Source organism: Hakea prostrata, chromosome 9 (genome assembly GCF_041222555.1).
Source record: "Hakea prostrata isolate BN-2017 chromosome 9, UWA_Hpros_2, whole genome shotgun sequence".
Lineage (NCBI taxonomy): Eukaryota > Viridiplantae > Streptophyta > Magnoliopsida > Proteales > Proteaceae > Hakea > Hakea prostrata.
Window position 1 is genome coordinate 17,166,641 of NC_142608.1, and position 23,445 is coordinate 17,190,085.

The 23,445-nt window shown below is 40.1% G+C and overlaps 1 protein-coding gene across 3 annotated transcripts; it reads right to left on the reverse strand.

The window, feature by feature from the left end:
- Nucleotides 1-19,152: 19,152 nt before the first annotated feature.
- LOC149004878 (protein RICE SALT SENSITIVE 3-like) lies at nt 19,153-22,756 on the reverse strand. Of its 3 annotated transcripts, none has more exons than XM_089169592.1 (8): nt 22,188-22,756; nt 21,974-22,024; nt 21,714-21,842; nt 21,419-21,524; nt 21,240-21,281; nt 21,073-21,129; nt 20,418-20,886; nt 19,158-20,354 (listed from the first exon to the last, which is right to left on the reverse strand). In XM_089169592.1, exons 1-8 carry the CDS (start codon nt 22,316-22,318, stop codon nt 20,092-20,094), a joined length of 1,248 nt encoding a protein of 415 aa, XP_089025718.1. In that variant the 5' UTR covers nt 22,319-22,756; the 3' UTR covers nt 19,158-20,091. The 3 variants fall into 3 exon arrangements, with proteins under 3 accessions (XP_089025717.1, XP_089025718.1, XP_089025719.1); XM_089169593.1 differs by having other exon boundaries at nt 20,220-20,337; XM_089169591.1 differs by having other exon boundaries at nt 19,153-20,886.
- Nucleotides 22,757-23,445: the final 689 nt, after the last annotated feature.

A 23,445-nucleotide genomic window follows, 5' to 3' on the forward strand; every position in this document is an offset into this window, starting at 1 on the left:
TGAGGATCTCCCCAATCCCGATCAAGCCTTTGCTCCTCACGCAGAACTTGCATATGCCAAACAAGCCCCTGCTCTCTCTCTGTCTTAAGAACTTCTATACTCAAACTAACATAATTGAACTAAGCTATGATCTATATTGAAGGTATAAAACCTCAATCGGGTTCATCCATACCTTATTGGTCTTAGTCGGGTGTAACTGAAGCCTTTCCTTAGAAAAAATTTCTGAAATTTTTTCTAAATGTTAGAAGGTCTTAGTAGGTCATTACCGAAGCCTTTTGAATTCCTATTCCTATTATACACACATGCTCCCCATTCAAAAGAGGTTTGTTTCTGAAATTCATAACTTCATTGAAAACGTGGCTCGAGTCACATTGCAAAATCTCGACCATGAATACATAAGATAGAGTAATTAAGGATAAAACTTCTTTAGATTTCTTGCATTCCACGATCTAATCTATATTGAAGGTATAAAACCTCAATCGGGTTCATCCATACCTTATTGGTCTTAGTCGGGTGTAACTGAAGCCTTTCCTTAGAAAAAGATTTCTGAAATTTTTCTAAGTGTTAGGTGTCGATTGTTACCAAGGCTTTTCTAATTCCTATTCTTATTATACACACATGCTCCCCCATTCAAAAGAGGTTTGCTTCTGAAATTCATAACTTCATTGAAAATGTGGCTCGAGTCACATTGCAAAATCTTGACCATGAATGCATAAGATAGAGTAATTAAGGATAAAACTTCTTTAGATTTCTTGCATTCCATGATCTGTCTAACTCTAGATCAATTGTTGGATTCTTCAGCCTATAGGTGTCCGATCGTACTTGTTTGACAATCATATGTGGTCCTCCCCAGAAGGATCCAACTTCTTTTGGTGTCGAGGGTCTGCAGCTGTTGTATTCCTCAAAACAAGATCTTCCAAACGATACTGCCGGTACCTTACTTGGGCATTGTAATATCATGAGATATTTCGGTGATACTGCTAGATTTGGGCTCTGGCTTTCATTCGAACTTCATCCAAGAATTCTACGTTATCCAACAGACCTTGCTCATTTTCTTTTTCTTCAAATTCTCTTTCTTTGAGAGTCCCGACCATTATTTCTACTCGAGATAAAGCCTCTAATCCATAGGCCAACTTAAATGGTGTTTCTCCTGTTGGCGTTCAAATCATTGTTCTATAAGCCCAAAGCATGTTTGGGAGCTCTTCAACCCACAAGGATTTATTTGATTCCAATCTCTTCTTAATTCCATCCAGCAAGGTTCAGTTGGTTACCTCTACTTGTCCATTGCTTTGGGGGTATGCTACGAAGGACATTCGATACTCAATCATGTAGGTTCCACAAAACTAGGTGAATTGCGGGTTATCAAACTGTGTACCGTGATCAGTGACAACCACCTTTGGATGCCAAATTAGTGTATTATTGACTCCAACACAAATTTCCCAATTGTCTTCTCAGTGATTGCAGCGAGCGAGGCCACTTCAACCCACTTGGTGAAGTAATCAATAGCCACGATCAAGTACTCCCGACCGGCCGAAGCCTTAGTGAACTTTCCCATGATGTCAATTTCCCTATAGCAAACGGGATTGGGTCTAAGAGTTGTTGAATGCATCTGAAAATTTCAACAAAGTCGTACATACTCTAATGCATCTTCTTGTAATTTTGGCCAATACAAACCAAGTTTGAGTATTTTATGTGCCAACACTCGCCCACCCATATGGCCCCCACATATACCCTCATGCACTTCTGCTAATGCGCTTTTCGATCCTTCTAGTCCCAAACATCTTAGCAATGGTCGAGCATAAAATCTTCGTTATAGTCTCCCATTTTGTATGGTGAACCTTGCAGCTCGAACTAGCAAGTCATGCTTCTTTTGGATCATCGGGCAACCGGTCATCTCGTAGGTATTCCACGATTAGGTCCATCCAACAACATTCATCTTCCACGTACATTGCTTCCTTATTCCTCATGCTCGGGAAGTTCAGTTCTTCAATGTACACCGAAGGTTCGAGGATTTTCACCTTCGCATTTGCCAGTCTAAACAATTCATCTGCCATCCCATTCTCCTTCCGTGGGATTTGAAAGACTCGCATTTTTTTAAATTTCTTTTTTAGCACTTGTATCATGTCATGATACTTCTACAAATGAGGCTCCTTAATCTCGAACTCCCCTTGTATTAGATTAACTATGAGCTAAGTGTCATTGTAAATAGTTATCTCTGAGATGGAGAGTGCTTTTTTCCAATCGAAGGCCATCTAAGAAGGCTTCATACTCGACCTCGTTGTTGCTTGCTTTGAATCCGAACTTCAATGTGTATAAAATAATGAATCCTCCCGAACTCTTTAGTAGAACTCCATCTCTTGCCCCTTGCTTGTTACTCGAACCATCTACATAGATGTCCCACATTGCTAGGGTAGTTTTCTTGGCCGCTTCTTCTGTAGGAAATGTAGTTTCCACCACAAAATCATCCAAGGCTTGAACTTTTATGGCTGTTCGGGGCATAAAATGTATTTGGTATTTGCTAACCTCTATAGACCATGCTACTTCTTGGTGCAACCTAGAGGGGGGTGAATAGGTTGCAACTAGTGAAATTGCCCAATTTTTTGGTTTGATTTGAAAATTCAAATTAAAACAAACAACCACAACATAATAATTTATAGTTGTTCAACTTTACAAGTCTACATCCACTCCTCTCTTAGCCTCGAGAGAGATTTCCACTAGTGATTCTCTTTCAATACGGTGAGTAGAAAATCAAACCCTTACAATCTTTGTTACGGGGCAAGAGCACCATTTTGCAATCTTTGTTCAGGGGCAAGAGCACGCTCTACAGTCTTTGTTCACGGGAAAGAGCACCCAAAACCAACTCTAGTCTACCTAGACTCAGAATTGAAGACAAGCAAATACAATGGATGGTTAGAGATTACCTAACAAAGGGTGTGACACTTTACCCCTTGTGTGAGTGTGATGCAATGAGAGTTGTATGCCCAAATGATATGATTTGCACCACCAATGACCTTCCAAAAAAAGCCTTCAATCACCTTGAGCTTTTCTCCAACAAGCTTGCCTAAACACCTTGGTATGTTCTTCAAGGGTGGAGTAAGGGTGAGGGGCAAAACAAGTGATTTCTTGTCATTTGAGAGCTTGAGAGTACTGAGGGAGTAGTTGATCAATTGGCAAGGTTAAGGCTCTAAAATGGGGTGAATTTAGCTTATATAGATGGCCTTCAAGTGCATTAGCCCAACCCCCAACAGATAGAAAACATAAAAATTTTAGTCCAAACAGACGTCAATCCGAAAATTTAGCCTTTAGAGCATTTTTAAACCGACGGATGTCTGTCTAAGCTTCTGTGACCAGACAAACGTTTATCTGGGGCCAGACGGAGCTCCGTCTAAAGCACAAAATGCCTATTATAGGGAAATATAGGGACTTAAAGGGGTTTTAGGAATTTCTAGCCAACCCTAAGCCTCATACACTCTCCAAACATGTCCTAGGTCAGTCTAATGACATGATATGTGTGCAATCAAGTGCAATTACATATTAGTGTACATGAAGTGACTTAAATCCTAATTTGCTAAGTGTTCTTGCTTGAGCTTGAGTTGATGATCATTGATGTTCTTGAGTCTTCTTGCACTCCATTGTTCATGCTCATCTTGACTTAGACTTCAGTCCATCTTGGCTTGCTCTTTGTCTTGACTTGGGCTTAGGCATTCGGCGTGAGTTGGATTTGGTCTACTTGCTCTCATATTGAACTAAACAAATACAACCGAATATAGCCATTAGTAATTCATGTATCATAAAAACTAATGGAGGCTGATGTGGCAATGCTGACATGGCATTTCCCAACACTACCATCCTCCCCCAAAGGTCTGGCTTATGAAGTACTTTCTTTAAAGGGAAAGTAGTTAATACCTCGATTGGGTGTGCCTGAAACTAAGGCCTTAACTTCCTTGTTCCCATCATTAAAGCCAAGGCTTGTTTCTCAATCTCTGTGTACCTAGTCTCCACGTCAAGAAATACGTGACTAATGTAGTAGATTTGGCCACTGCTTTTTATCTTTTTCCCAAACCAAGACTGCACTTACTGTGAAGCCGAAGATGCCAAATATATTTGTAATGTTTTGCCTTTCTCTAGTCAGAATAACAATGGTGGTCTTCCCAACATTTCTTTAAGGATCTCAAACGCCTTTTGGCATTCCTCTATCCATCTTGCCTCTTTACTGCCCTTCAGATCCTTCAATGCTTTGAAGAATGGTAAGCATCATTCTTCTGACTGTGCGATGAATCTATTTAAAGCTGCCACTCTTTCCGTTAAGAACTGTACATCCCGAACAGTCTTTGGTGGATCCATATTGATCAACACTTGAATCTTAATTGGATTTGCCTTAATTCCTCCTTGGGAAACCATAAATCCCAAGAATATTTTTGAGGATACTCTGAAGGCGCATTTTTCTAGGTTGAGCTTCATCTAATATTTCCCAAGTATAGGAAAAACCTCTGGTAAGTCTGAAACATGACTCGAACGTCGAAGGCTTTTCACGAGCATATCGTCTACATAGGCTTCCATATTTCTCCTGATCCAGTCTTTGAAGATTCCGTTTACGGTTCTCTGATACATTGCTCCAACATTTTTTAGCCAGAATGGCATGGCCTTGTAGTAGAAGCTTTCTTAGTCGATCATGAATGCAATGTATTTCTCATCTTCCTTGTTCATCAAGATTTTGTTGTATCCCGAGTATGCATCCATGAAACTTAGGGTCTCATAACCAATTGTGGCATCAATGAGGAGATTGATTCTAGGCCATTGGGCACGCTTTGTTTAAATTTGTGTAGTCAGTACACATTCGTCACTTCTCGTTTGCCTTTTTTACCATCACAACATTGGCTAACCAAGTTGGGCATTCGATTGTTTCAATGAATCCCAAACCCTTTAGCTTTTCCACTTCAATTCTTACTGCCTCATGCTTTTCAATCAACAAGTTCATTCTCCTTTGAATGATTGGCTTGGCCTTCGGTTCGATCCATAGTTTATGCTCTGCAACACTACGGTCTATTTCTGACATATCAGCTGCCAACCATGCAAATACATCTATATTTTCTCAAAGAAACTATTTCAATTCTTCCTTAAAGCCTTCAAATTGTTCTGACTAGATGAAAGTTGATTTCTCCTCCTTGGATGGATCCAACTGGATTCTCTCCAACTTTTCCACAGGTTCGGGCCTTTGCATGACCTCCTCATCCCGATCATCACGGACCTCAATTGGCATGGCAGTAGCCTTCCTTAATCCAACTGTATCTTTTAAATAGGAAATATAACCTTGTCTAGAGGTTTTTTGATTGGAAGTTACCTCTCCAACACTGTTGTTTGTCGGGAATTTGATCTTCATGTGCTTGGTTGAAACTACTACTCCTAGATTAATGAGGGATGGTCTCTTGAGGATGACATTATATGCTGGGAGTTCTTGAACGACCAAGAAATTCACCCAAAGGGTCATCTCTTTCGGAAAAGTACCAATTGTTAAGTCTAGTTGTACTAATCCTTCTGCCACAATTGATGATCCTGCAAAGCCATACAGGTGGGTTGAAGTTGGTTTCATATAATCTTTATCCATCTTCAACTTCTGATATGCCTCACAAGACAAGAGATCTGCTGATGACCCTGTGTCTAACAGCACTCGGTGTACCTCCCAATGGCCAATCTCTACTTTTATCACGATCACATCATAATGTGGAGCACATACACCTTTTTCATCTTCCTCATTGAACACAACAGTTTCTTCAAGATCCAATCTTCTTTTCTTCACAACCTCTCTAGATCCTACAAACTTTGATTTCGCCTTCAGCTTTCTGGAGGGATTCAAGTTCGATCCTCCAAGTACTGTGAGGATCGAGGACCAACTAGACCCTACAATCTCCTTCCCTTTCTTGGAATTGGAAGCCTCAGGCCTATGGTCTCCGCTTCTCAATCGCTCTCTTCTTTTTCACCAATTGTTCTTCTTTCTCGATCATCTTCTCTATGCTTCATGTGATTTGCCAGATGCCCTTGGGATATTAGCCTTTCAATATCCATCTTTAGGTGCCGGCACTCATTGGTGTAATGCCCATAATACCTATAGAATTGTCAATATTTTTTCATGTTCCTCCTTTCTTCAGGCTTAGATGCCATCTTGGATAGCCATCTTAAGATATGTTGATCCTTGATTTGCATCAGAATCTCCGAACGTTGTGCATTCAATGGAGTGTACTTAGCGTGATCAGGTGAATGCTGTCTTCATCCTGGGCGTCCTTTGTTTCCACAATCATTGTTTTGTGCTTTCGAGCCTTGGCCTATTTCAAAAGCTTTTGGCTCCTTATTTGATGTCTTCACCTCCCCTTGCCGAGAGTCAAGGATGTCCGTAACTTATGCTTGCTTTTGGTATATTTGAACAAGTTCAGCATATGTGGTCCGCATGTCCTGCAATAACAACTATAAGAGTTGTCTGTTGGAATGATCGCTAAAAAGGGTTGTAACAACCCCATTATTTCTAACTCGGAATCCGTATTGTAGGTCCGAGAACCCGAAGGTCTAGTCGGATTAATTTGTGGAGTGTCCAGATAGAATTCCATGATCCATACCCTAAACCCATGAATCTAGATTCTCTTGTTGAAGAACCTACCTTACTGGGAAATTGGATCTCTGGTAGAAGGCAAGTGGTGTTTGGAGATGTCCGGAATGAAGGTAAGACCTCCCCCATGTCGTGGTGAGAAAGTGTTGACTTAACCTCAGCCATGGTTTGAGAACCAGGTGTGGACTTACCCCTTTGCCCAGGATCCCTACAGAGGTAACCAGTCCTTGTCGGATGAGAGTGACTAGACCTACCCAGAGGAGGGCTGGTGTATATTTTAAAGCATGTCAACTGTTAGAGACTTGCATAGTTAGATCTTAGTAGCATTCATATTTCTGCATACCATCCATATCATTTCATATATGCATTCGTGGATTGTATTGACATATATATTAGAATTGTCTGTTCCTTACTGAGTTCGTCAGAACTCATTCCTTTCATTGTATATATTATATGAGTGTACAGATGGCGGCACAACATCAGAAGTTGGAGATGATTCATATAAAAGAGCCTTCTCGTATGAAGCTGATGTGGCACAAACAGTGGTAAATGAACTTACAGAGCATGAAGCCTCATGAAGATGCTTGGTGTGCGCTTATAGCACCCATTGATGGCCGACGGAGGCAGATTGCCAAGATTTTGATGATCATATGGAGAAAGATTGGAGGACCCCTTTGCTTGCTAATTTAGAAAACCAGTTTTTAGATTTAGAAAAGAAAACTAGAAAGAAGATTATTTAATTTATTTATTTTGCTTCCGCTGAACTCGATACTACATTTGATTATTGATTCTTTCCTTTGATTCTTTCTTGGATATTTATTGGAGTATTTGGACTCTTGTTACCTTTTTATTAATTATTGCACTTATTCTTGCTCTTTATTCTCTATACTTGTGTTTATTATTATTGATGGGTAAGACCGTGGATCCTATGACGATTCACTCCCATGGGTTGTCGGGCAGATAACCGAGACCGGCGGGTGGGGTGTGACAGAGTGGTATCAGAGCTCTGGTTTTATGAATTCAATAATAGTTAATACAAGTATTAGATCAGCAATCTTAGTCATAGATCCAAAAGTGACTAAAGCTCTCTTAGAAGTGAATAATAGAGAACCATGGACTAGAAACTTAAATAAATAAAGCATAATACACCAAGTTTGAATAATGCACAATAATTAAAATTTATGACTTGTACTTGGGTGGTAGTAATGGTTTAAAGTTGAGTTGTCAGTTTTAATTATTGTGTATGTGTGTCGAGTCATAAGTTATTTTTGTGAGTAAGTTTTTGTTGTGAGATGTTGTTGGGAGTAAGTCGTCATATGAGTCTGAGTCGTGTTGTCGTCATGTGTTGTCGTACGAGTTTGATTCCAGAGTTGTTTTATGTTATTGTGGGAGCTATGGTTGTGAGTGGTCATTATGAGTCATAACTAAACATTGAACAATTATTAATGCAACAAAAAAAAAAGCATAATATACAATAACACAAGTGATACAAATTTAACTTCACTAATCACTTAGGTTTACAAGTCTGAAAGTGAATACATCTGTGATGACATAAAAGGAATTCCTAGAACTATATGTCTAGGTGATCGTTCTCGAGAATCGAGCTGATCTCTCATAGCCCGAGACTCCTCTTCCAGCCGTGTCAATCGGTCTCCTTTGGTATATATGAGTGTCTTTATCCTCTCTTGCATGGAAGTTTATTGCTGACAACTGAGAAACCACACCCGGTGCCTTGGAAGTTGAATGCGAATGACCTCCAACCTCAAACTATCGAGCTGGAATAGTTTCCTCCTCATCTTCATGACCTCCTGATCTTCTTCATCATCATCTTCATCTTGATCCTGAACCTCATATGGAGTTTGGACTGTTGTCTCCTTATCCTTGTATAATCTCTACTCGTGACATAGCATTAGCACTTTGCCTACCTCTCCTAGCCCCTAAGCATCTCCCTCGTGATGTTTGTTGGAAATCTGAAGAAATAGGTTGAGTTTTGCATTGCACGAGTAAAGGAAGTTAAGCAATGCAATATTTGTGAAGAAGGGCATTTTGGTAATTTTTGCAAAATTTTGACTTTGGCGAAATTGCAATTCGAACATACTAGCATGTGCATAAGACTTGGATAAACATGCTGAGATGGTTTGTTTGAAGAAAATCCATCAAAATCACAGTGTGGACGTGAAAATTCAGCAACTTTGGAAGAAGAAACCCTTTTTGGGCTAGGGTTTGTGATTTTTCAAAAGTTGGAATTTGGCTGAACGAAGTGTGGGGGCACGTTACTCTTAGTGAATCAATCATGTAGGAAGTGGTTTGGTGTCAAAATTCCATTTGGTTTAAAAATGGGACAAGTGTTTGCAAAGTTGGATTTCTTTTAAGGTAAATAGTGAAATTGGTGTAAAGTGTGGGAAATTTTGTTGTTGGAGCATGGTTTTGTTTGGAAATTTGTTGGAGCATGTTTCTAAACATCCCTAGTCATATTTCTAACCAAGAACAACAAGCATTTCCTAGTTTTAATAGAAATCATGTTGTAGGTAAATGGAAATTGAAAAGAAACAGAGGTAAGAATGACGACTACCTTGTGACGACTACCTTGTGTTTGATGATCAAAAGGAATTGTGCGATGTTGTTGAAGCCTCTTGAGAGTCTTGGAAGCTTTAGGAATCCCTAGAACCCTTTTTTCCCATAGCCAAACTCGAAGTTGGTAAAGATAGAAATGAGTTTGGAATAGTGAAAGTGGGCCCTTTAAAGCTGTTTTTTTCAAGCAAGGCAAATTTTTCTGTTTTGGCCATTTTTGAGAAAATTTGATTTTTGAAGCTTTGTTTGGATTTTCAATGGCCTGTGCAGTTGAGTTAAGTGTGATAGTCATGTTGGAAGTGTGAGTTTGAAATTGGATGAAATTTTTTTCGTCGATTTTGAGCCTTCGTTTTGGATTAACAGAATGGTTGGAAGAAGGAACCGTGGTGCCTTCTCTAGTTGGAATAGAGGTAGGGCTATCCCAAAAGTTGATGTGCATGCTGATGGTGTCTCTTGGAGAACATTTTAGGAAGCTTTTTGTAAGAATTATTTCCCCGAGTCTACGAAGGATGCAAAAGAGTCGGAGTTCATGATTCTCCCGCAAGGTCCCCTTTCTGTACTTGAGTATCAACAGAAATTTGAGGAATTGTTTTTCTTTGCTCCTGAATCCTTAAAGGAGGATAGAGCTAAAGCGAAGAAGTTCTTCAAAGGACTGAGACCATCAATCAGGACATATCTCACCCTCTTGCCGATTGAGAGTTATGCTCAAATAGTACAGAATTTGAAGAAAGTTGAAGAAGTTGTATGCCAAGTTCAGAAAATGTGACTTCTAGTTATCCAAAGTTATGTTCTTAGGTCACATTGTTTCTGCTAATGGTATCAAGGTTGACCCTGCAAAGGATCAAGCTGTAGCCGATTGGGACCGACCTAAGTCAGTCACTGAGATTCGAAGTTTTCTTGGTATGGCAAGATATTATAGGCGCTTCATTGAGAATTTCTCTAGACTCTCAACTCCTATGACAAAGCTTACCAGAAAAGGAATCAAGTTTGAGTGGAATGAAGCCTGTGAAAAGAGTTTTCAAGAACTCAAGAAAAGGTTGACTAACGCTTCGGTTTGACAATACCAGATGACTCTGGAGATTTGACAGTGTATACCGATGACTCTAAAGTGGTCTGGGTTGTGCTAATGCAGCATGGGAAGGTTGTAGCTTATGCTTCTAAGAAGTTGAAGAACTACGAGCATAACTATCCTACTCATGTTTTGGAACTTGCTGCTGTGGTTTTTGCTCTGAAGATCTGGCATCTCTCAGTAAGCCTTTATTGTTCTCTATTATCATTTTTGGGCTTGAAATTATGTCTGAAGGTTCCGATGTTGTTTTGGTCGTTGTATCAATTCGACCGAGTTTGAGAGACAGAATTATTGCCTTGCAGTCGACTGATCCGGAATTGAAGGAGAAGGTTGACTTGTTTACCTCAAAGACTAAAGAAGTGGTAGATTTCTCTATAGCTTTTGATGGTGCTCTTGTTTCAGAGATAGAATTTGTGTTTCTGTTGTAGAAGACCTCAAAAATGAAATCTTGACTGATGCCCATCAGTCCTCTTCACTATCATCCGGGAAGTGTAAAGATGTATCAAGATATGAAAGGATATTTTTGGTGGTCCGGCCTGAAGAATGATGTGGAAGACTTCATTGCTAAGTGTGAGACTTGTTTGCGGGTGAAAGCTATTCGGCAGCTTTCGTCTAGCCTTTTACAACCCCTTCCAGTACCTAGTTGGAAGTGGGAAGACATTGCCATGGATTTTGTCACAGGTCTACCCCGAATCAGCAAAGGGAATGACTCAGTGTGGGTGGTAGTGAACCGACTAACCAAATTGGCTCACTTCTTTCCGATGAAGATCACCTATACTATGGATAAGTTGGTCAGGTTGTGTGTGGATAATGTGGTGAAACTGCATGGTGTGCTTGTTAGTGTTTGTGTCGGATAGAGATCCGATGTAATATCCAGCCCTATCCTAACCCTGACCCTAACCCGGATTCACTGTTGTATTCAGGTCTGAAGACCCAAAGCGGTGGTAGAAGAGACCTATGGACCATTCTGATTGATGATCATGATTCAGAGACCGAGCCTATGGACATTGATGATGATACCCCTTGCTTAAATGCATTATCAGTGTTTAAGGAAAGTCTGCTCATCGGAAAAGATTAATCTAGTTGATGTACCTAATGACCTCCTGTGTACAATCCGAAGGTATTCCCCAAAACTAGACTTCTTGATTGAATTGTGGAAGAAAAACTCACTCAAATTGACCTTGTATAGCCTTTCAAATCCCTACTTGAAGTTGCTGAACTAAACCTATTTTTCTGCTGAGAAACATTTTGGTCGATCCTTTTGGTCGATGCCATCGACCAAAGTTTCCCAGTCTGCCAAGTTAATGATTCCATGGAATATTCCCATTCTATTTATTATATCCTCGAGCCTTGAGCCCTATTGCAATCATTTTCTCACCTGAAATCGTGGGGAGAGCTTCCCAAGGCATCTCCTTGGCTAATGTGAAGGGCACCTCATCAAAAACTCATTGTTTACTATTGATTCTTGTCTACATCTTCCACACCAAGGTATGAATCACCATTCCACTCTCTATCCTACCATTTTCTATTCTTTTCTATGCCTATCTTGCTGGTGAGACATTGGAAATGGTGCTGCAACCTTGCAACCACCACTCCAAGTGTCTACACATGATTAACCTATGATCTTCTTAGCCATCCATTGATGCTATGTCTCCACCTCATGCCTAGCATATGTATTCCTTAATTTTTCTATTAACATCATGTCATTTTGTACCAAACTGAGTGGTAAGGCATGCTATGTTCATGTTTATCACTTCAATATGATTCCAATTGAAATTCCATTAGTTCCCCTAGCTATTACATGCCATTTTCATGACAATGCAATCAATCCCAACTCATGCCATGATGTTTGTCACTTGAACTTGTTAGCTCAATTTGGAGCTTTTTGTTTGGACCATTGGATTGGGTAAATTTCTTGACTTATAGTGTCCTACTACTGTTGTTAAGTATTCCTCCAAGTTTCAGATTGATCCGAACACCGGAAAACCAATTTTGGATGAAAACCCCCAAAATCCATCATTCTGTCCCGAAGGAAATTTTGGTCAATCCTTTTGGTCGATACCATCGACCAAAACATCGACCAAAGTTGTTGCTGACAACAACCTTGGCCAGTTTTGATCCAATTAATATCCAATCTTCCTAATTTCTTCTCTAACTTATTATTGATGTTTGTTTAGGGCCTTAACAATTATTTTGGACTATTTCTTGGTATTCTCAATTCATCATCAATTCAACCCAAGGTAAGGATGGTTATCTCCATAAACATATAGATCACCAACTTATGATTTATGTTCTTGTTTATGAATAGAACATTTTGATTACTTTTAAATCTTTATAAGACTGTTATATATGTGTTAGAACAGTAGTATTGACATCTTTATACTCTTGTCATGTTACATTACTATTCTTGTTTACTTATGTCTATGATGATTCATTTCAATATCATGATTTAACTTTTATGATAAGATGTATTGGATGCATGAAAGATGATGAACTTGAATATGTGATTGTTTACGTACAACTTGGGATTGGGGAGTGTTCTATTGACACTTCTGTCCTTAGGCATCGGAGGGAATAGTATGGGATGTTCTCCAATGGTGCCTATCGACACTCTCCCGGGTTATTGGATGACAGACATAGGATTGTCTAGTTTGTTGGCTAGGTTTATCCTTGTCGTGTCAGACCCGAATCGGAAGGGCATTGAGACCGAACAATCCGTGGTAGTGTATGGTTGGATGGGCGCTCTAGGCCGGTAACCAATCTGGTAGGGGACATAAACCATACGACGGATACCCGAAAGGGGCCATTTATTGGTAGGGTTGCAAATGGCTAGACTTGGGCTCACGGGCGCTCAAGACCGGTAACCAATCCGTGAGAGGACGTGAGAGCTTCCCGTTTACTATTTGTGGATGACCAATAGGGTTGATGAGTCCGAAATCCAGGATTTCGCTGACTCTAGTGTGAAGGTTACTGGAAAGGATCGACAGGGGCGAGGAATGGACGTATCTAGATCTGACTTGACCGACTGAGTAGATGACCTGCATTGGGCTAGGCTTTATTGTGACATGCGCCAGTACTTATACCAAACGGTGATGTGAGAGAGCGGTGACCTATTCCCTTACCATGGTTTTTTAGATGACTTTATCGAACTTCCCTGGCAGACCCAAGATATCTTGTATGATTGAGGGGGAGTGACTGATGACCCAAAGAAGTATGGTGCTATGACTTAAAGCATGTCTACCCTAGAGACTAGCATTTATAGAGTTAGAATCATATTGCATCATATGTTCCATATCACATTGCATTATGTATGTTCTGTATGTGTATGATTTCTAATTATGGAGTAACTACCTTGCTGAGTTCTTCGAACTCATTCCTTTTGTACAAATATTTTTAGATTATCCTACAGGTATCGAAGACTATGATGGCACCCCCTTCGAGACGGACTATGATTCTGCATACTACCCTTCGGGTAGTGGCATCTGTGAAGATCCGACTGCTGGTCCCGAGGAGGATTACTATCTGCACCAGGGTTAGCTCCACGGTTGTGAGGGAGCGGCAAAGCTGGGTTTACTTCATCCATACCATTGAGGAGACTGTTATTAGAGTAGAGGAAACCCTAGCTTAGTGCCCCATTTCCCTGGTGTATTTTTGGAGTATTTGGGCCTATAATTAACTTGTTGGATTTATCTTTCAGATACTTGGACATGTAATTAACTTTATCACACTTCTTTTCCGCTGCTCTGAGAGAGTGGTTATCATACCTTCTCTCACCTTTATGATTATGTTCACACTTTAATATTATCTGTCTTCCACACTCTGATTTATTTAATCTTACCTTATTCATGATACTTAGTATTAATTGTTTTTACTTTGATTATCTTTGTTCATGATTATGTCATTGTGTATGTGGGAGACATAGACCTACGAATCTTGATCCTTGGACTGTGGATCACATTCCCGGGCATTCCAAATGGGGTACCGGCTGGGTGGATGTGACATCCGAGGTTCACCTCTCGTTTCTGGGAGACTTGCAAAATTCCTCTGTATTGGGATGATGTTGGGGAAAGGTGTGTTCTTGGCCCTGATCTAATTGAAACCGCATGTACTATGGTGGATATGATTAGAGAAAGGATTAAAACTGCTCAATCTCGACAGAAGTCTTATGCAGATAAAAGAAGGTCAGATTTGGAATTTCAAGTTGGTGAGCGTGCGTTCTTGAAGGTTTCGCCGATGGAGTCATTCATTTCAATATTAAAGGTAAGCGCAGCCCTAGGTATATTGGTCCCTTTGAGATTACTGAGAAGGTTGGACTAATAGCTTACAGGTTGGCTCTGCCTTTGTCTCTTGTTGGTGTGCAAGATGTATTCCATGTATCCATGCTAAGGCAGTGCTTGGCAAGCCCAAAGCAGTTGCTCCAGCATGAACCGGAAGGTTTGAGTGCAGATTTGACGTATGATGAAGAACCGGCTGAGATTTTGGACCGGAAGGATAAGCAGTTGAGAAACCGGTCTATACCTTTGGTGAAGTTGTGGAGTGTCCAGATAGAAGTCCATAATCCATACCCTAAACCCATGGATCTGGATTCTCTTGTTGAAGAACTTGCCTTACTGGAAAATTGGATCTTTGGTAGAAGGCAAGTGGTGTTTGGAGATGTCCGGAATGAAGTTAAGACCTCCCCCATGTGTTCATTAGGGTTAGGTTGTACTTGGACATTAACCCCCTGAGCAAAGCACCCTTATATAGCATATACTTGGGGGCGGTTGCTAGTGGTGGTTGATTAAACCAAGCAACCGCCTTAAGCGACCGCCAATTTCTGCTTGCAGGAAAATGCCCTATTTTGCCCCCTGTTCGTTATAAATAGCATCCCTCGCCCTATTAATGCATTATTATGATCGTGATTGCTATTTTGGGCAATTAGACGGCAATGGAAACGTGCTGGAAGGTGGGCGAAGTGCTGTTAGTAATCTGGAACCTTTTCCCTTCTATTCTTGGTGATTTTGATTAAGGTAATGAATCTCCATCTGATGTACTCTTCTTTTTAACCTCTAATTGATATGAACCCATCCCCATTTTGTTAGTGGTTACCCAATTGATTAGTTGTAACTCCCTTTCCAATGTTCTTGATGAGATACTGTCCAGAAACAAATCCCTGCATTTGTTAATGGATGGATCTAATCAAGGGGAGAATTTTTGGTGGTAGATCTTTGTTAATCTTAGGGTTTCGTTTCCCCCCTTTGTTATAGACCTATTAAGTTTAAAATTCAGACTAAGATCATCCCAAAACGGATTGAAATTGAATGATCAAAAGTCCAATTTTCAAAGTTGGAAACTGTCTGAAACAGGGGCGGTCGCTTGTGGAGGTCGCTTAACCTAAGCGATCGGCACAAGCAACCGGCTGGTTTCCAGTGACTGTGTAGGTTTGATTTTGGATTTGTTTTGACTCTTGACTCTTATACATTCTTGTAACCCTATGCCTAGGTGTCCTCTGTTTCTACTAAAAGTCTTATAATTAGTATTGGATTGCAACTTAAAGAGGTTCTACTAAATTACAAGGTAAGGACATGCATTCTTATTTATATGCAATTACATTTACATGATGATTCAGCTGTTTTATTTAGTATTATTTGACCATGTATCTTGCTGTAATTGTATAAAGCATGTGAATCTTATTGCATACTTGCTGTTTGTGGTGTTCCTTTATATACTTCATCTTTTATGATATTGCACAACTGTTTTGGCATGATGATGAGTGATGTAGTGTAGTTGTGATGGAAGGGGTATTCCATTGGGATATCTTGGCTGGAGATATCAGAGGGCTGTGGTATGGGACACATGCTCACTGATGCCTCTAGCATTATCATGATTATTGGATGACATACCTAGGAGAGTCTAGAATTGCATGGCTAGGTACCCCACATGCTATTACCCTTTCGGAAGGGGAATTGAAGCCGGATGACCCATGACAATGGTGACATGACTCTGTTTCATCCTACAACGGTAACCGGTCCCTTGCGGAGACTCATTGGTCCACTATTGGTCATGCAATGGTAGGGTTGCATATGTTAGGGTTGGGCTCATGGACGTCCAAGGAGCGGACCGGGTGTCGTGAGGAGTCATGAGAGCATCCGCCCTAATAATATGTGGATGACCATAGGGTTAAGGAGTGGAGTCCAATAGCGGTAGCCAATCCGTGAGGGTTCTTACTCCTAGGTTGCAAAGGATACTGAACCGAGTTGGTTGGTGCCATAGGGGAAGTATCTGAACATCATATAGTATGTTACCATTATGACTTGGATTGGATTAGAAACCCCGACATGCTCCAATACTCATTGCCAATGGTTGTGGTGAGAGAGTGTTGACTTAACCCCAGCCATGGTTTGAGAGCTAGGTGTGGACTTACCCCTTTGCCCAGGATCCCTACAAAGGTAACCAGTCCTTGCTGGATCAGAATGACCAGACCTACCCAGAGGAGGGTTGGTGTATATCTTAAAGCATGTCAACTGTTAGAGACTTGCATAGTTAGATCTTAGTAGCATTCATATTTCTACATACCATCCATATCATTTCATATATGCATTCGTGTATTGTATTGACATATATATGAGAATTGTCTATTCCTTACTGAGTTCTCAGAACTCATTTCTTTCATTGTATATATTATATGAGTGTACAGATGGCGGCACAACATCAGAAGTTGGAGATGATTCGTATGAAAGAGCATTCTCGTATGAAGTTGATGTGGCACAAACAGTGGTAAATGAACTTGCAAAGCATGAAGCCTCCTGAAGATGCTTGGTGTGCGCTTATAGCACCCATTGATGGCCGACGGAGGCAGATTGCCCGGATTTTGATGATCGTATGGAGAAAGATTGGAGGACCCCTTTGCTTGCTAATTAGAAAACCAATTTTTAGATTTAGAAAAGAAAACCGGAAAGAAGATTATTTAATTTATTTATTTTGCTTCCGCTAAACTCGATACTACATTTGATTATTGATTCTTTCCTTTGACTCTTTCTTGGATATTTATTAGAGTATTTGGACTTCTGTAACCTTTTTATTAATTATTGCACTTATTCTTGCTCTTAATTCTCTATACTTGTGTTTGTCATTATTGATGGGTAAGACCGTGGATCCTGTGACGGTTCACTCCCATGGGTTGTCTGGCGGATAACCGAGACCGGCAGGTGGGGTATGACAAGGCTTGTTTTGGCCACTTGCTCATCAAGGTTCTGGATCTCCATGGTTGCTTTATTGAATCTCTGCAGGTAGTCCCAAATAGACTCGTTCTTTGCTTGTTTGACGATGAACAGAGTCTCTTTGGTTTTCTTAGTCTGTATTCCACTCTGGAACTGACCAATAAAATTCCCAAGCAAACTCATCAAAATCAGCTACCTTTCCCAATGGTAAGTTTGAGAACCACTTCTGAGCTGCTCTCGTTAGTAAGGACCCCGAACACCCTACACAAGATCTTTTCCGAGTTCGCAGCAACCACCATTGTTTGTTAGAAGTAACTCATATGGATCACTGGATCCCCACATCCATCGAACAAAGAGAAGGTCGGGAGCTTGAAATTATGAGGCAATTGATATCTAGCTATAGTGTCAATAAAAGGGGCCTTTCTGATGATCGAGTATATATCATCTAACTTCTTGCCCTTCGTGAGCTATCCCAATTTCTGATTTATATCTGTCAATTTCCTATCGATTTGAATTACTCTAGTGTTTGGGGTCCGAACGCTATCTCTGTCTGATCGTTGAGATGTCATTGCGTGCTTTTGTACTGCTCTCTCGATCTTGGTTAGAGACTTAGGAGTCCCCATTTGGCTTCCTTGCGACCGATCCCATACCTCCAGATTGTCTCTCCTTGGTAGCTCACATGTCCTTCTTATTCCTGACCATTCACCTTCTGCCTCCTGCAGGACTTGCAGCCTTAGGTCCCTTTCCAATGGTTGACGGAAGTTCTGGCCCTCAGTCGAATTCCTTTCCCTTTGTGGAGAATGTCCTCTTACTGGGGAATTTCTCCTTTCAAACCTTCTGGCTTGCCTTCTCATCTCTTATGATCATGGAGATTCGGGTTCCTTGGAGCCCCCAGATGCCTAGCCATCGTTCGAAGCATAGCTTGCATCTCAAGAAATTAGACGTGCATTTGATTAATCTATTGCTGGCTTTGATTCATCTGCTCCTTAATGACTGGAATCATCTGGATCTCTTTGTTTGGATCGTTCAGACAAACTCCTCCAACTACCTTCTCTTCCTCGTGCAGTTCATCCTCACGAGTACGATTCCCCTTCGAGAGAGCAAGATTTTAAACCAAAGGAGGTTGATGAGTCTGATTTGATGCCTCTAAATTGTAGATATGGTGTCTACCATTGCCTTTCGAAGTGTTTTCCACAGACGACACCAAATGATGTGTCCGAAAATTGATCAATCACTTAATTCGTACTTGCTTTGATGTCGGCCAACTCAACGGTCAGGAAGCCACCTCCAAAGGTTAAGTCAATAATGGATTACCACAGAACTCCGGCTAATTGCAGAACTTAATTGAATATAATGGAGGGAAACAATTCAAATACCTAAGATTTGCTTGTTACTTTAGCTTGTATAGGATTCACCTCTTATTTTTTAATCGTTGGATACATTCACAGTCCTTCTTCATCGTCGTCCGATCGTAGGGTTTTACCCTTTTGATCTAAGTCAATTATTGGTTTCATGTAAAGCACGATCACTTATCCCAAGTTTAACGGGGATACGTTTTTTTCCATAACTGTCGAGTTTCTTCACGCTGATGATACTTCTTTATTCAGCTCTCGAACCAGTCCCAACCGGTATCACTGACTTGAGTGCGGTTAAACCCAGTTTGTTGTTATTTTATCCTTTATCACACAAGCACTATAACAGATAAACAACGTGAATGATGGGTTTAGAATTTCAAGATATTCATGGTTATCTTCTTCTCTAACTTAACTAGATTAGAACTTGTAGGCCCTTGATCTCCACATGGTAAATATCAGCAAGAATTCTCCAGATCTCTGGTGAGCTGTAAATTTTCCAGACATCGTCTTCAGCAGCTCTCACGTCCAACTCCTAGACATTCTTCAAAAACTCTTCAAGTTTGGGATGTGAGGCCTCAAACATAAATCAAAGTTGCCTCTAAGGTGAGATATTTGAATTTTACCACAAAAAACATAAGGGGAAGGGGGAAAAAAAAAGAGATTTGGATGATTTAGATGCACGTATGGTGTGTGAGTGCGAGACACTGCCTTTCTCACTTTTCAACCCAAATATTTAATGCACTCTTATGTTTGGTATTTTCTCAATAAAAGTAGGGGAAGAGTTCTCTGTGGAATAGCATGGTCCATGCATGCAGCCATTGAGAGTGATGCAAAGGCATCTGGAAAGCATGCCTGGATATAAGACCGTAAAGTTAGATCTGGGCAATACCTCAGAGAGTAAGCTATAATAAAGAGTATATGATTGAATTTTGATCTTCAAATTTAACATGTAAACCATTTGGACCATTTCATGAATATCTGAAATCAGATGTATAACATCATTTTTCGCAAGGCATACCATAACCAATCACTGTACTTTTTCCAGCTTGACGCCATGACCATGATGAAATTCAAGGTAAAATACGTATCAATGATCAAGGGAAACAACAACTCTGGATCAAGGAAAAAAGAGAAGTAATGGGCATCAAAACAAGTAAGAAGAACATGACAAGATCAACGCAAATACAGATAAGTAATGGACAACAAAACAAGTAAGAGGAACATGACCAGCAGAAAATAGCCAAATATACTGTCAACTACAACCTCTTACTCCTGTCCACCATACAAAGCTATCTAATATCATTCTAAGAAGGTGTCCATTATATCAGAGTAAATTCCTGCTTCAGAACTCCTGTAGTCCCCTGGGTTAGGTGAATGGTGATCAAGAGAAATGGAAGAAGATGATGACCCCATCCTTGCAGGCATAGTGAAGCTCCTCTTGAACTTGTTTTCCATCTTCCTGATATTGTTTGGATGACTTTCCAAGCTCAAGTATTCGCTGGGATTTGAGACACCTGTGTTATCACTTCTGTTCCATTGCTGATTCTGCAAATACGAAGTTTCTGAGAGGGCCTTAGACTCATCAGGCTTTCTAGAAAGATTTAGAGCAGAGTTTGAATTCTTACCCCCTAGTACAAGTTGATGATGTTGTTGGTTTGGCTTGTTTCCTAATCCCTCACCAAATAGAAGCTTTGCATCGTCCGTACGTCCGGTAAGTGCATTGAAGAAGGATAATCCATTTGGCCATTTTATATCAGAGTCATGATCAGGCATCATGTTCATGTCCTCCATTTGGGTTTCAGATGAATGTGGAAGGAGAAACATATGGGTTTCATCTTTAGTCTGTGGTAATCCAAGTCTTGGGCTATGGAAATTGGAAGAAGCAACTGCAGAAGTAGCAGAAGGGAGTGACCTCTGGCTCCAGTTGAAGATGGGAGCTGGAGGGCGGCTGGGTCCTAGTGATTGCTTTGAAGGAGCAGAAGGGGAAGTGTTCCTGTTAGCAGAGAAGAGTTGGGAGAGGTAGTAGCCAGACTGGTAACCAAGAGATTCAAAGGTGTGTCTCATTCTCAGCACAAAGTGCAAGTCTTCTGGTATCTGAGGATAGATATTATAATATGTTCCAATAAATTCCATTGTTTCAAAGATTAAATGGATTCCAAAGCACAAACTTTTTGGAGGAACATTCATGAGGAAAAAGAGTTTAAAAAACAGCGAAGAGTTTCCCTACAAGAGTGATTAACACAAAACAAAGCTAAATAAAATAAGAGTGAAGGAACTCACAATCTTGCAAGAACCCAATTGTAAGAGGCCATGGCCAGCCTGAATAACAGCTATAGTCTGCTCAACATGATGACAAAGCGATGAAAATCAACCTAAGGTAACAAAAATATCGAAAATTGCGAGCAACACAAAGCAAAAAACAGATGCATGAACAATTGAAGTCTTACCTGAATGCCTGAATTAAACTGATCAGTCCATTCAGGAGGAAGCTGCAATCACAGAAAGATAGCAAATCATCGGATTAGTATCGTAAATTTGTCGAAGAAATGGCATAGGATGAAAGCATGTGAGCTAAATAGCATATACAAATTCTAGATTCAACTGTTAGCCTGAGACAAAAACGTACAGCATCGAAAGAACTCTGCCAGTAATTAGAGATATTTGGTTCACATTCAGAAGGTTCTTTGAAAACCCATTTATGACATTTATCAGAAGCAACCTTTCCCATCAACCTGTTAACACCATTCAACCAATCAAATCACACAAAGAGAAATACATAAATTCTGATTCATTGTCGCTTAATTATAAATTTTCATTTCAAATATAAGGATATACACTTTTACAAGGAAAAAAGATTAAATAATAACACTAAAAATATATTATATGAAGAAGAAAAAAAAAAACACCTACCCAGTACCCACCCTTCTCCATAATTATATAGCTGAATGGACATCTTGCTGAAGGCTTTTCTAACTGGATCTTCACCATCCATATCTTCCAGGCATTCTGCAACTCTTCCCCGGCAAAACCCATCTTCCCACATCAACATCCTTTACAAGAATAAAATCCATGTGTCAAACAAAACTTATTACTCTCCGGGTGTCTTTTTCTATCATGCTCTGTTTTATTCCTCTGCTTTTTATAAAGCCAAAGAGTAAAGAAAAAGAAAAAGAGCACTCACAAGCTGCCGTTGTCGTCCCCAACCTTGCAGCCATTACCACCTCTACTTCTCCTAGAATCAGGAGAGAAACTCATTTGAAGAAAGAAAACCAAAAAGAGAAGGATTACAAGTACTAATCTAGTCAAGTCAGAGAAGAAGAAAGCAAAAAAAAGCAGAGACAGAGAGACAGAGAGAGAGAGAAGAAGAAGAAGAAGAGAGAGGGTTGTTTACATACGGGCGAGGTCGAATGGTCCAGAAAACGGAATAAGTCCAGTCTGAATTGAGACAGACACTCCTGAGGGCCTCATGAAGGGCCATCATCCCAACCGCTTCTTTGCTCCTATCTGATGCTCCTGAGCCCACCATCTCTCCTTTTTTTGATCTCTTTCACCTCACAATAACCCCTTTTCTGCTCACTCCCTTTCTCTCTTTATCTGCTAATACAAAATAAATATATATACCCACTCGTGAATTTCTCTAACCAAGCCTTTTTATCTTCTTTAGAAGAAACTCCCCTATCCCTAACAATGGAGAAGGCCCTTTCTGCATCTCCTACTCTCTTTCTCTTTCTGTTACTGTCTCTTAACCACTTCACCTTTTGTATCTCATCCCAGGTAATCAGGTTTGGTAATCGCAGATGAGAGAAAGTAAAAACGATTCTTAATGAGAGAGAGAAGAGCGTGAGCGAGAGGATACAAGCGAGCGAGCGTGCGTGTGTGAAAGATAGATGATGCTCCTGTTGTTTGTATTTAACCATTAAAAGTAATCGCTGGGGACAGCTTTATCCTCTCTTTCTTGCAAAGCACTGTGACCAACTGAACTGACCCAGAAGAGAGAGAAGACGAGATTTTATAGTCCTTTTTTTTATTTTTTCCATTTTGTGAGATTACGGTCCTACCCTTAACCTGCTTAATAGTTCCAAACAACAGTAAATATTGCAAAGCACGTCAAGAAATATCTAACCATTATTCGTTATTCTATTGTAAAAACGAGATAGAGATAAGATGCTTAGGGTTATCATTCTTCAATATGTTTAAACGTTGCGTGCATGTATTACCGAAAAAAATAAAAAATAGTAGTTGTTTTTTCGGTGCAAAGTCTATTCATTCAAGCAGCCAGATTGAGATTAGTAAACACATATTTTTCAACTAAAGAGTGGAGTACAGCCACACGATTGTACATTACGAGCTAAAAATTCACTGTGTAGTTGCCGTTTCTAATAATAAAATGAAAACTTTACATCGACAAAAGTAGGTGGAGAGTATTCTATACTACTGAAAGAATACAAAAGAGAAGATTTTTCAACGCATTAGCTCAGCATTCAACCCGTTCAACCAGTTCCAAGCAATCAAACTCAAAAATTAGTTGTCCAATATCCTCCTATAATACATAGCCAAACGGAGGGCCAATGCTTCTAGGTTACATACATGGTTGGCAACTAAGTTATCATTTTCCAAATATGAACAATTTTTTTATATACAAATGTGTCCATA